This window comes from Sapajus apella, unplaced genomic scaffold (assembly GCF_009761245.1).
Source record: "Sapajus apella isolate SASKATOON/1434 unplaced genomic scaffold, GSC_monkey_1.0 scaffold58, whole genome shotgun sequence".
In the NCBI taxonomy this organism is placed as follows: domain Eukaryota; kingdom Metazoa; phylum Chordata; class Mammalia; order Primates; family Cebidae; genus Sapajus; species Sapajus apella.
In genome coordinates, this window is record NW_022436998.1 from 7,743,988 (window position 1) to 7,758,096 (window position 14,109).

General features: G+C 40.4%; 2 protein-coding genes across 3 annotated transcripts in view; one reads left to right on the forward strand and one right to left on the reverse strand.

Annotated features, from left to right (window-relative positions):
* The window catches only part of PTEN (phosphatase and tensin homolog), a 97,942-nt gene extending 87,914 nt beyond the window's left edge, over positions 1–10,028 (reverse strand). The window contains exon 1 of one of the 2 annotated variants that reach the window (XM_032245605.1): positions 8,925–10,028. In XM_032245605.1, the coding sequence (XP_032101496.1) occupies positions 8,925–9,003 (79 nt within the window). In that variant the 5' untranslated portion in view covers positions 9,004–10,028. The remainder of the gene's footprint in view (positions 1–8,924) is intronic. The other variant, XM_032245604.1, reaches the window with a different exon arrangement.
* An 807-nt stretch (positions 10,029–10,835) lies between these two features.
* Positions 10,836–13,232, forward strand: KLLN (killin, p53 regulated DNA replication inhibitor). Its single transcript, XM_032245606.1, is given in 2 exon segments — positions 10,836–11,441; positions 11,473–13,232. Coding segments are annotated over 2 exon segments (753 nt in total). The 5' UTR covers positions 10,836–10,966; the 3' UTR covers positions 11,751–13,232.
* Positions 13,233–14,109: the final 877 nt, after the last annotated feature.

The following is a 14,109-nucleotide window of genomic DNA, read 5'->3' on the forward strand; positions in this document are numbered from 1 at the left end:
TAAACTCCATCACTGATTAGTAAATTGGCCTTCTTAAATACCACACCTGAGGACAAAGATACTGACTTTCATCAAATATTATACTTACTATGTACCAGACACTTTACACAGCGTTTTGGGCTAGATAATTCTTTGTTGAGGGGGAGGGGTCCTGTGGATGTTAAGCAGCATCACTGGCTTCAACCACCTAGCCAAGAGCACACTCTTATTATCCCAGCTATGACCACCAAAACGTCTCCAGACAATTCTAAAAATCCTAGAGGTGAGAGGGGATCACCACCAGACGGCAACCAATACTCTTAAAAAAAACTTCACCTTTTAACAAACCTAAAAACCACTGTATGAGTTTAGGATTTTTACCCCCAATTTGGAGTTGTCAAAACAGGGTTCACTAAGGTTAGGCTGTGTATCTTTTATTATATAACTGATAAGTGGCTGAGCAGGGATGTATATATTTATTTATTTATTTTTGAGACAGGGTCGTTCTCTGTTGCCCAGGCTGGAGTGCAGTGTCCCAATCACAGCTCAATGCAGCCTCAAACTCCCAGGCGCAGGTGATCCCACGTCAGCCTCCTGAGTAGCTGGGACTAACAGCATGCACTATAACGCCCAACTGATTTTTGTATTTTTTTTTTTTGTAGAGACAGGGTCTCCCTATGTTGCCTAAATTGGTCTCAAACTTCTGGACTCAAGCAATCTGCCAACGTTGGCCTCCCAGAGTACAGAAATTACAGGTGTGAGCCACCATGCTCAGCCTTGAGTAGGAATTTAATCTAGACTTTAGGTCTAGCCAACTCCCAATCTATTCTCCATTCCACCATACTGCCTTTCTAAACTCACTATTTATCTATAAAATCAGGATAACATTTTCCATGCAAAGCTACTTAGAGTTTACAGGTCAAATGAGATAATGCATGTATAAATTATATTAACCTAAAGAAGCATAACATGTTAAAGGTTTGCTTGGTGGGAGATAATGTTCATCAGTGGTCCTCAAAGCGTGATCCTCAGATCACCAGCATCAGTATCACTTGAAAACTTCTAAGAAAATAAAAATTTGCAGGTCCCAACCGAGACCTACTGAATCAGAAACTCTGGGGGTGGAGCAAACAATCCGTAGTTTAATAGCCCTTCAGCTTATTTTAAGACACTGAAGTTTAAGAACCAGTGATGTAACATAATGGGAAAAAAACTGCACCAAGTGCCAAAAAAGCCCTGCACCCTTCTTCAGACTCAATCTTTCACTAGCCATTAACAAGATACTAATTCCACTACAGATACAATTCCTAAGCTGCAAAAAAAAAAGAAAGAAAAGAAAAAAAGAAAAGAAAAAGACAGAGAAAGAGAAAGAAAGAAAAAGAAAAGAAAAAAAAAGAAAGAAAGAAAAAGAAGAAAGAGAAAAAGAAAGAAAGAAAGAGAGAAAGAAAGAAAGAAAGAATAACGCTCACTCTGTGTGCCTCTTAGGTGGCCTGTTATTCTTTGCAAAATTAAATAAGCTAATGATTAAGAAAGTGTTTTGTTAATCAAAAACCACATAAGACAGTATCTGCTAGCTAATTCAATATCTTTCATAAATGATTCTTTCAATGTGTGCAATAAATTTTACAACATGGTCAAATTAAGCCTAGCAAAACACTGATTTTACCTTATGAAAATGAATAAATTAAAAAAAACCAAAAAACAGAAAAGCCCACACATTCCATTTTTTCTGACAGTCAATGTAAAATAATTCATAATACACACTAAAAAAAGAAAAACCTAAAAAAATCAAGCTTAATGACATCCCCCAAATTTCATTTTAAAAGTAATTTTTACTTCTAATTTAATCTCTAATTAGTTTAGAGTAACCAGGCTACTCAAAAAGAAGTCTCACAAAGAGAAAATTTTAAATGCAAAAGAACCCTGCATTTTGAAATAAGCAAAAAGTTTGTAAAAACATGCATATGATATTTTTTAATCGTTCTAAAAATACATCTATTCAAGACAGCAATGCTGAGTTAAAAATAAATTTTAAAATGCATCTAATTAAGAGTACCTGATTAAAATCACAATGCATTTTATAATACCTTAAATAATTACATCCTCTTCAAAAGATCAAAAGTATTAAACAAATAAAATTCACAGAATACAACCTTTGCAATTACCAGTAGAGAACAGAGAACCTTATTGTACTTCAGCCTGAAAATCTACAAATATCAAAGGAAATAAAAGTCAAAGCTATGGTTAAGTACTCTAATATAAAATCAAGAGTAAGTTTTAGGTAGTGATACAAAGCAAAACATAGGTGGAAGGAGAGAGATTGATTTAGAAAACTCAGCTGTGCTCATATGTCAAAATGCACAATTCAATTCTACAACCTAGACATGGACCAAAAATATAGCTAGTTTACAAAATACATAAAATGCATGAAAATCACATAATCAGACAGTCACATAGTACCAGACAGACTGTATTCACTCTGCAATATAAAACACGACAAAAAAAAAAAAACAAAAAAAAAAAAAACAAAAAAAAAAACCACTCACTGGAAGTCAAGTGCTTCACTGCTAAGGGTGCTGTGGTACATCTGGGAATCAGTACAGGCAAAGAGAGAAAAAGAAAAAATGATCTTTATGTACACACAATGGCCTTTACTGGAGAGATCTTAAGCTTATTCCATCTTTCCCCATATTCAGTAAGAAAACATAAAGAAAAAAATCCTTTAGTTCTTTCTTCCCATGTCTTGGGCCTAAATTATATCGAGAACCCTGGCCAAACGTGGAATTAGGACACAATAATAGAGAGACTGAATACTTTAAAAGTTCCCATATTATGTTAATGTAGTACAAATTATATTAGTGTAAATTTTATTGTAATAAATGTAACGACATTCAGTTGCATGACTCCCTCAAGAAGCTGAAATTTTAAAAAGGAAATGCTAAGAAATATACCTCTACTGACCAAAGTTTACATAACTCATATTAAGTTTATTATATTTGAGGCAGAGTTAACTTTATGTGAATAAAAATTATATTTAAGTTGACCTATCTTCAACACTAAATATAATTTAAGATCATAACAAAGTTTAAAAATTCTAATTCATTATGCTAATAAGAAGTTTTTGCCATTTGTATTTTAAAGCAAATACTTTTTGATTAGCATGATTAACATTACTTTGGTCAACAGTCTGAGTAAGCAGAACTTTGTATTTCCCATTTACGATGAAACAGCAGAATCACAAACAAGTCATACTCACAGACTTCCTAAAAGAATACCCTTATTTTTAAAAAACACAACTTGAAACAATTAAAATCCTAACGTCCCAAACTGAGGAAATTCAATCACAATCACACACCATAAATGAAAATACAAATAATTTACCTACATATGTAACCTGAAATTACAATTTTTAAGAGCAGTAGCTACAATTTAAGTATTTACAATGTGGCAGGTGCTATGCTAAATGAATTACTTATATTACCTCACTTACTATTCAAGATAAACTTATGTGGTAGGTTCCATTATCATCCTCATTTTACAGATAAAATAGATTGAGAAACTCTAAATAACCTACTCAAAAGGCATCCAGCTACTAAATGGAAGATCCAGGATTATAAGATAAGCAGTCTGGATCCAGAGCCACACTGCCTCCCTAAAATCTAAAATGAAACAATGTATACACTTAAAAGTATAGATAAATGTAATACTCAATATTGTAATGTAATTTAAAATAGATCTAAGTATATATAAAAATCATAAAACAGTATCCTCCAAGGTAGTCTTTTTTTTAAAGAAATGAAAATTCATATTTTAATAGACATTAAAAGGTTTGCTAACTTTACGTACACATACACATACACACACAGAGAAATCAACATTAGATTCACTATTCATATTTGAAGTGATGACTACTGATAATAATTATGTGTATAATTACTTAAAATGTAATATGTAAACAGTCTTCTTTTTCACACTATGTAGAGATCAAGAATATTCTTTTGATGGCAGATAGAGCTACAATATCCATCTCTCACTATTCTCAACATTGGCCAGGCACAGTGGCTCAGCACTTTGGGAGAATGAGACAGGCAGATCACTTGAGGTCAGGAGTTCAAGACCCACCTGGCCAACATGGTGAAACCCCGACTCTACTAAAAGTACAAAAATTAGCCAGGCATGGTGGCATGCACCTGCAATCCCAGTTGCATGGGAGGCTGAGGCAGGAAAATCACCTGAACCTGGGAGCCAGAGGTTGCAGTGGGCTGAGATCCTGCCACTGCACTCCAGCCTGGGCAACAGAGCGAGACTCCATCTCAAAAAAGAAAAAAAAAAAAAAAAAAAAAAAAAAGAGTCCACCCATGTCCTAATGTTAACTGTTGCAAATGAAGAGTCTGCCTTAACTATACAGAACTAAAACTTCCCAAATAAAATTAATTCACCCATAAATTGTTGCTCTTATTAATATTTGCCAATACTTTTTTATTCCAGTGCAAATTATTTTAAAAGAATGAAACTACTAATACCTCTTCTGCAACCAATGAAAAAAATTCAAAAAATGAGGGGAAAGGTGAATAGCCAAGTCCAATATACTAATTTCACCTTTATCAACATATGAAAGTATTTTACATTAGTGAATGCATATATTCAATACTAAGAGAATCACCAACCATGGGCTAAAATACTTTTAACCACCTATGGAAGAATGTACATGTGGTAGTAATACACGCTATATAAAAGACAAGATTATCAGTTTGCTCAGCAATCCTTACCAATTTAAGGTTAGTCTAACCTCAACATTATTCTGATAGCAATTGCATTAATTTCAAAGCTACCAGATAGAAGCAATTGTAAAACAGAACTTACTGACCCCAATCTCACATATTTCCTAAGTCACTATCTTCAGAACAAATTCTAACATCTTTTCTTAATGAATTTGGACCGCAAAATGAATTCTTCAATGCTGACTTTGAAAATCAAGTTTAACAGAAAAAATGAAGAAAAAGGGAACAAAAGAACTAATGGGTTCTATATAATAAAACTTCAGAACTGTTTGTTGAACCAAATGGTTTCTACAGGGAAAAAAAATACATTTCTTAAGCTATGTTAATATTACATTTTCTGGAAGCTAAATCCTCATAGTATGGCAGAGGCCACACATTTCAATTAAGCAGAAAACTGTCATATGCATGCAACACTGCTACATTTCTCTTTACAAACTCTGAAGTCACACACAATATCAATAATAAAATTGACTTCCTAAGCTTTTGTCTTACTAAAAAGATTGAGATTAAAATTTAAAAATAGGACGTTTACTTCAAGTGAATTAATGATAAAACTCTGTGAACTGAATTTCCCATAACATACTCCTCCATTAAAAGCCACTGAAGTGATTACTTCAGAAGTGGCTTAAAATATTTTTTTTAAGTGTTACGCTATCACCAAATGAACAAACAGCAAATGGAAGCAAATTTCAAAATAACCTAGAGAATAAGAATTGACTTCTTCACTTCCAAAAAGCAATTTCATAACACTAAGAAGTTTATATATTTTATGTAGTTATGAGAAAGCAGATCTACTGTTCCATACAAAAATTAAAATGTCACCAGCTGCGTTTCCCATGTTATTAAAAATAAAACTCTAAAAAGGTAATAAAGGAGCCTTTCTCTATTATCTTCTAAAACTAAATTTAAAATGAAGATGGTTATAGTTCACCATATTTTATTGTCTTTAATCATTTAGGATTTACTTAGTATATTTTAAGCAATGTAAATTTGCATTGATGACTATACTGCTGTGCAAACTTTTAACTTGACAGCAATAAAATTCCTTTTTCCTCATATAAACTGTACATTACTCCATTCAGTTGTGCTTTACTTTTGAATAAGCACCATGAAAAATGAAGCTTGTAAGTTAGGTGGTCCAGTCATGTTTTTCAGAAAACATAACTTAGCAGACACAAACAATGTAAAACAAATATTGCGAATAGAGTATTTTTTTTAAAACTCTCATGATTAACTTTGATAATCACTTACCTTCAGGTAATTTAGGTGACTTCAATAGTCACTGTACTCTATACAAGTTAAAAGCATTCCCTGTGAAAATTATATTTGAAAAGATGCAAATCTATCAAACAATAAAAACACAACAGAAGCGTAAAGTTTCCACATACCCTAAATACACTAAATATTTCTATAGTCTCAAATTCAGCACTATATTGCAGACTAATGTTAAGTATAAAACCCTAGTAGGAAATTTTTAGAATTTAATTTTGTGATAATATTTTAAAACTGAATTATTGTCCTCAATTTTCCTTGACAGCATTTCCTTGGAGCCATTTCCTTGGAGAAATGGCTTCATTATTAATCTTTCTTTATCAGACAAAAATAGTCCAATCACTACTTTCATAAAGGAATTTAACACTTCACAGGTTAGTTGCTGAAACACATACTACAACCTGCCAAAGACAAAGTCTTGAATGATCATTTTAATCCCTTCCCACCCCAATAAATAGAAAAATACTAATGTGAAAACAAGCAAACCAAGTAGGTTGAAATATAAAAATTATTGGGAGTGCGAGTATCAAAAAAGCAAGCACTTCATTGACTTTCCTTACTGACTTTTTTTCATATCAACTTTGGGTTCAATAAAACCACAACTCTAGAAATTAAGTGTTATTAGTCATTTGATGCAGTATTTGATACTGCTTTCTATGCATATCATAACTAAAAGTACAGTTTTAGAGAAAGTTTTAAGTCACATAAATTTCATGTGTAGAGGCCCACATACTCTGAAATCAAAGAAAATGCCAATCACGTCACAGCTCATATGTAAGAACCTGGTAAAATAATTTTAAGGTCTTAATAACCCAGATAATTTTAAATCAAGTGAGAAAAGTAATACTTTAAATGCCGAAAGAAATCTGTCTCCCAGACAGCATTCTAGTAATTTCTTCAGAGACTTTTTAAAGTTACATAAACATTTCATTTTTTGTTCCTATATATTTGAATGACTGTCAGTAATCCCTGCTGATAGAAGACTGCTTTGGAAGTCACAAAAGAATTTTTTCCATAATTATCTTCTGGGCAAGCGGGTCCAGTTCAGCCTTAGTAACATTTTCAATTAATGCAGACTTCAAACTTTGCAAACACTCTTTTAAAATATCACTTTTGACTTAACAGAAAACTAAGTTTTGGGAAGCTACTTCTTTAGTAAGTTTTATATTCATTTCAAAACAAAAACTTGGGCAAAATTAACTGTGCACATTTATATGCAGCTAACATAATCCAACGGAATAAAACCTCTCCCGATATAAAACATTTTCTTAAAAAAAAAAAAAACTTCCCCACAATTTTTAGCAGGACATATAGACACTGTACTGTCACTCTACCTTTAAACAAAATGCAACTGATGTTTGCTAAGAAATAGCTTTTATTAAAAGTACTCTGCTAGTACTTATGCAATTACATAATTTTAGCTAAATATTGTCCACCGCCACAATTCCTATGACCAAATTAACATTACCAAATTTTAGGCCTTGACAGAGCCTAAATGCTTCAGTCACTTCAGACCAATAACTTAATCCTGTTTTCACATACCTTATACACTGGCCTACCAATAGCTCTCAATTCCTGTCAATACCTTCCATTCTGCAAAAACAGGGCTCCATCCCCATCCTTAATGAAAATCAGTCTGTTGTACCTGAAACTGCAAAGATTAATGCTTTTCAACAACCACTAACTTTTGAAGCCCGAAGGCCTAACTTTTAGACACCTAAAGCTATACGCTGTTAAAATTCTTGGGCTTCTGTCTTATTCAACAAGCTGACTCAGTAAATTTAACACACTGTATGAAAAAAGCTAATATATCTACAATCTAAAGCTGGAGTAAACCCCTCTTACCGGCATTTTTGGGTATTAGCTGGTAAAATACACTTGACATTCTACACAAATCACTAAAATTAACAATACCAAAAAGTGTCAGAGGACCTGAAACCTAAAAATTAAGGTGAGCAGCAATTCTAGCATAACAACAATACTTAAAATTTCAAGCATGAACTGAAGTTTTAACTCTGCAATCTTCACTTGCTACACACAATATCCTTGAACCTACACGACATTGTCATCTGGGATCAAAAACTACTCAATCTCCATTCTATGTCTATGACAAGAGCACCGACCATTAAATGCTACTGAAGTGAAAATTTCAAGCCCTATCCTACATCACCCCATAGGGAGAGAAAAAGGTAAATATAACAAAGATCTAGTAAGAACGCCTTATAAGGTATATTATGGCACTATTGATTTCAAACCACAAAACTTCTAAATACAGTTGAAAGTTGTAAGTAACTTAAGTTTAAACATTAACAAAACTTTTTGCCCTCAATGTGCACCATATATACTGAAAATGATTCCGCTTCTAAAGTTATGCAAATCAGTCATATTTTAAATGAATCTATCAATGCAACCCAGGAAACTAAAACAATCACTGCAAGATTCTGATGCAATATGCGTACGTGCAACACTAATTTTCATTTTATTCTCATCTATACCCTTGATCTAGGGCCTAAGCCAAGATTTAATCGAAATATGCTCAACCTCAAAGCGTCTACTTTTTTGTTCATTTAGGAGACCGACTACCGAGCTCGCTAATCCACTAACAGTGTACTGTATTCTGTATTAACGGACAATAGCCCTCAGGAAGAGACCACATAGATAGCCTAAGAAAGCAATCGGTGCCTTGACACTTGCAACCAGGCAAGAGTTCCGTCCAGCCGAACACACCCTAGGTTGAATACACAGAAGAGAAACACAAAATATATGACCTAACAACCTGACCAGGGTTAAATGTTATAGTCACCCAAACTACGGACATTTTCGCATCCGTCTACTCCCACGTTCTAAGAGAGTGACAGAAAGGCAAAGAGGAGCAGCCGCAGAAATGGATACAGGTCAAGTCTAAGTCGAATCCATCCTCCTGATATCTCCTTTTGTTTCTGCTAACGATCTCTTTGATGATGGCTGTCATGTCTGGGAGCCTGTGGCTGAAGAAAAAGGAGGAGAGAGATGGCAGAAGCTGCTGGTGGCGGGGCTTCTTCTGCAGGATGGAAATGGCTCTGGACTTGGCGGTAGCTGATGCCCCTCGCTCTGCTGCCGCTTGGCTCTGGACCGCAGCCGGGTAATGGCTGCTGCGACGGCTGCTGGATGGTTGCAGCGACTGGGCCTGCTTCTCCTCAGCAGCCAGAGGCCTGGCAGCGGCGGCAGCGGAATGGGGAGAAGACGAATAATCCTCGGAACGGCTGCCTCCTCCGGCGGCCTCTGGAGCCCGGGCCACGGGGGGTGCGGCGGCGGCGGAGGGGAGGTTTAAAACCGGCCCGGGTCCCTGGATGTGCCGCCGCCGCCGCCGCCGTGTTGGAGGCAGTAGAAGGGGAGAGACCAACTCTCCGGCGTTCCCAGCCCTGGAAATGGTGACAGGCGACTCAGACCCCCTCCTTGGAGCTGCGGCCGCCGCCGCCGCCGCCGCCGCCGCTTTTCCCCCCCGCTCCAGGAGCGGGAGGTGCCGCCGCCGCCGCGCCTCAGCCGGCTCCCGCCCGAGCCCACGGCTTCCACCTTCCCTTTCAGGAGAAGCCGAGGAAGAGGCTGCACGGTTAGAAGAGACGAAGAGGAGGCGAGAAACGCCGCCGCTGCCGCCGCCGCAGGCCGGCCGGCTCCCCGAGGGCGCTGCCCCCGCGGCTGCTCACAGGCGCTGAGAGGGGCTCCGGGCCGCGGCCGCCGCCGTCTCTCATCTCCCTCGCCTGAGCCCGGCCTCGCCTCACAGCGGCTCAACTCTCAAACTTCCATCATGGCTGCAGCTTCCGAGGGGAGAGAACTGAGCGCAGCCGCGTCCCGGCGCCCGAGCCCGTATCCTGCCGCAGTGCACAAAGAGTCCCGCCACATCACCGTCCGCCGGCCTGCCCGCCCCCTCCGCCGCCGCGCCGGGAGACCGGGCGCCTCCGGAGACCGAGGGGAGGCGGGTGGCGAGCGAGAGGCCGACGGGACCGCGCCGGGGGAGGGAAAGGCACGACCGGGGCGGTCGGAGGGGGCAGGAGCTGTGGCTCCAGGTGCGTGCGCAGAGCCCCCAAGCCGCAGGCTCTACTGAGCATGCCCAGTGTGGCTGCCAGGGGCTAGCTCTGGTCCGTTCCCAGCCGCCCGCCTGCAGCTGCACTTGCCGAAGCTGCTTTTGCAGCAATGCTAGGCGAGGATAACGAGCTAAACCTCGGCCTCTGCCCAGAAACGCAGCCGGAGGCAGGGTAGGCTGTTGCGGGGCGGGGGAGGAGGACTGATGATGGAAGCTGAGATGGGTGCGTAGAGCAGTGTCACTGACTCGAGTCTGAGGTTACCTGTGCATAGGTGGAAAGGACCAGGTGGCCACACTAGTCAGTGTATAGGGAAATGCAGAATACCCTCCCCCCTGCCTCTGCCCCTGGACTTCCGCGGCGTGACCTGCATTCGCTCACTCCTTTTGCACCGCTGTCGGATCACAATCGTTCGGAGAGATTTGACTGTAGCAGTCTTTGCCTAGAGATCTCCCTTCCCCCCCGACCCTGTGTCCTCAAGGTGTCAGTCTCAGCATAAAGAGCAACCTGCTATTGTGTCTCCACTGTGTATAACCTCATCTGGCTCCCTTGCAGCGCCCCACCTCTCGCTTCCCCCGGTAACTGCTCGTTTGCCCTAAAAATGAAAGCTCTCAGCCGACCGTGCTGAACGTGAACACATCGCCCCTTGAATTTCCACGGCCCAAAGGGCACCTATTTAAATGAACTGCACGGGGATCCCCGTCAGTGGGACGCACCCCGCAGCCCTCTCCTGAGCCCGCTCCGGTGCCCCCAGGATAGTCGAGCATCTCTCCCCACCAGGCAGACTCCAACGCAGTTCGCCGCGTCGGATTCTAGCTGGGTCCTTAGAGACCACCTAGCCCCGCCCCTCCTTGGCTGCCGTGAAAACCCGGCAGGATGGATCGCCCGGGGCCAGGCTCCACGAGCCCCGGACGGACCGTGCACGTTTGGGGTTACCGGGCCGAGTAGAAAGTACGGAACGGTAAGAAGCTGCAACTCAGCGAGTGGGCGGAGCGAGGAGACCTAGGAGGGTTCAAAAGGAGGTGGAAGGATACGCGGGCCACAGTCGGAACTACTTTTCGAAGGAGGTCACGTGTGTTCCTAGTTGGGTAACTTTCCAAATTCCCACTCCCCAGTGATACCTCCGGAGGCAACTACTCTTCCTTTGCTCGGGGTCCTCTCGCCTGGTGCAGGCAGCGGGAGCCCAGCCTTTCCCTCGCCGCGGCGGAAACAGGGGTTCGGACTAGCCTCCCGAAGAAGCGCTGTCGGGGCTGGCACTTGGGGAGCTGATTACACAAGCACCCACATACAAACACGTGCCCCCTGCCTCCCGCCTGCTGGCTGCCGCCGATTCTTACGGAACGCGGGGAGAATCTCCAAGCTGGTCCCTTGCCTGCTACCCTAAGTCCCCAAGCTGGTCCCTTGCCTGCTACTCCTTGCCTGCTACCCTAAGAGCAAGCCAAATGACCGAGACCTGAGACTCTTTGCTCTAGGTCGACCTACACTGCACCTTCCCAAACGTGGGAAAAGGAGCTGGGCGCTAGGGGTCTCGGTCCTCTGCCTGGCTGATGCCCTGCCCCTTAGGACAAACCCTTTGCTTCTGGGCTCGCGGGTATCTCCTGCTGCGGCCCGGAGCTTGCATTCTCCGATGTTGCAACAGACCTCCAGTCATTACCCCTGAGCTGGTGAGCGCGCCCCACCTACTGTAGACTCAGCTAAGTGACTTATCTGGTCTGAGAACCTACTCCATGGCGGTCAGCCCAGAACAAACCTGTCAAGTCTGCTTACAGCCCCGATTGGACTGACCTGTCGCCGTGAAAGAGCTGGTTCAAAAATGCTGAGAATTGGATCGCACTCATTTTACCTCGCACCGCACCAGTCAAGGACTACAAAGCAAGTAGTCGCTTAAAGAGAATGAGCATCAACACCAGTCTGGGATTTTATTGTTTTTTCATTTCCCTTAGGAAGTAGAACTCCAAACGACAATGTGAGTCATAAAATATCTAACGAGACCTAGGTTGAAGAACAGAATTGTTTTTCAAAATTTGAGAGAATGCGAATCAATCTGCATGTGTGTTCAGTAATTGTGAGTAGGTGCCTAGGAAAGTCTGAAGAGGATTTATGCTGTATTTGAGAAAGAGGACTGTATAATGTGCACGCAGTAGTTGCAGGCAACCTCTGAAAGCTAGACACCCCAAGAGACCTAGCGCAGAAGGCCATAGGCCATTACCTAACTCCGGGACTACTAATTAAACCTGGACCATTTACAGTGTTCTTAGAGATCTGTGAGGCTCCATAAAACTTTGCACTTATATACAGCATTTAAGATAGCTCTGCAGGAGTTCACAACCTGCTGAAGCTTCGGGGTTGATATTTATCGCGAAGGTCGGTTTTGTGCATAGTTTTGGTCAGCTTGGGAAAGCCAAGGACCACAGTGAAAAAGGAAATGGAAAGCAACCAGAAAAGAATAAGAGAAAGGCCTCTAGTTGGTTTCCAAAGATGCAGATTCTGTCCACACAGCCTAGAGTGAACTACAGATTTCATTATTTTACAAATAACCAAGGATAAGGAGTTCATGATGTCTAGGTGTTCTACTAGATTGCATGGTAAAAAACAGAGCTGTGCTTATCAACTAGCGTGTGGTAGAAAAAGGGGAAATGAAGACGAACCTTTAAAAGGGGAGTAGATTAGGGAAGGGTAAAATGTCTCACATTTGTTTCTCAGGTTGCTGATCTTGTCCCCAGAGTCCCTGTTATTAGCTTTGCCCTACCCTGCCTCTCCCCTCAAGCCTACCCTAAGTGACAATTAGTATCATAGCATTTGAGAACCTCTGAAATCTGCTTTCATGGAAGAAAATGAAACAAGGTGTATTCCTATTCCTGGTGTGAGAGGATCCTCTTCAATTCCATGGCAGAGTTACTCTGGAGCAGAGAGGATCTGTATCACCAGCACTAAAGTGCTGGAATATAAGACTATCCTATAAGTATTTCCATCTGGCTAAAGAAAAAAATGGGAAATGGTTTGCTGCTTCTGTAAACATCAGGTCCCTCTATTTCTCTCTAGTGGTATATGAAAGGATCATCAATGTTGGCAGATATTTGGCCATCCTGACAGCAACATCAGGTGGTTATTAGAAGTTGCTGAATAAAATCCTCCTCCTGTACCTAGTGTTGTTTCTGAAAGAAATACTGATGCATCCTTTTCCAATTTTTTTGTTTTTCTTTACCTTTCTCCCTAAATGGCTGGCTCTATCTAAAGTAAAGAAAGTTTCAAAAATACATATATTTTTAAGTTCAATTGAAAATACCTGCTTGGCTGTACAGATATTACAATACACTGGTCTCCAAGCACTTCAGTCCTTTACCTGTCTGGATTCAGAACCAGAATGCCACAGTGAGAAGCAGAAGCTTGTAACAAAGGGAGAATTATATAAAGCTTCAGGATGACTATGTAGAATAATTAGTGAGCATGATAAACCAGCTTTAATTACAGTTTCTAACAGCTGATTCCAAAACTTTATTTTTACTAAGCCAAAATTATGTCCAAATAAACTTTCTTATTTTCTTTGGTAAGCGAAATGACCAGCAACTTGATGTGGATGATATAAATACTTGATGTGCTTTTTGCAGGTCCTCTGCTAAAATGTCTTTTGTGTAAACACTCTGATTGTTATAGTGCGTTTCTCATCTCCCACACTCTGACCTTTCAAAAAGGGATCTAAATGGCTTTAATTTTTAAATAATCTCTATTTCTGTTTACTGTTTTCTAAATAATACAGAATATAAAAATATAATAATCATTGGATTGAATTTAAACCCATTCTGCCAAGGGTCTTGGCAGAGGTTTTCCCTTCATTTCATTTATCCTAATAACAAACATTATTGTTATTTCAATAAGGATAATTTTCTGAAGACATTCTCCAAAAGGCACTACTGTGGGTCATACAAGGAACTACATTCTAAAAGAGAATTTTCCATTATTGTCTACAAGCTTCCCATGTCCCAAATCTCTCCTGAAGCTATTTCAGATGGCACAGTGTC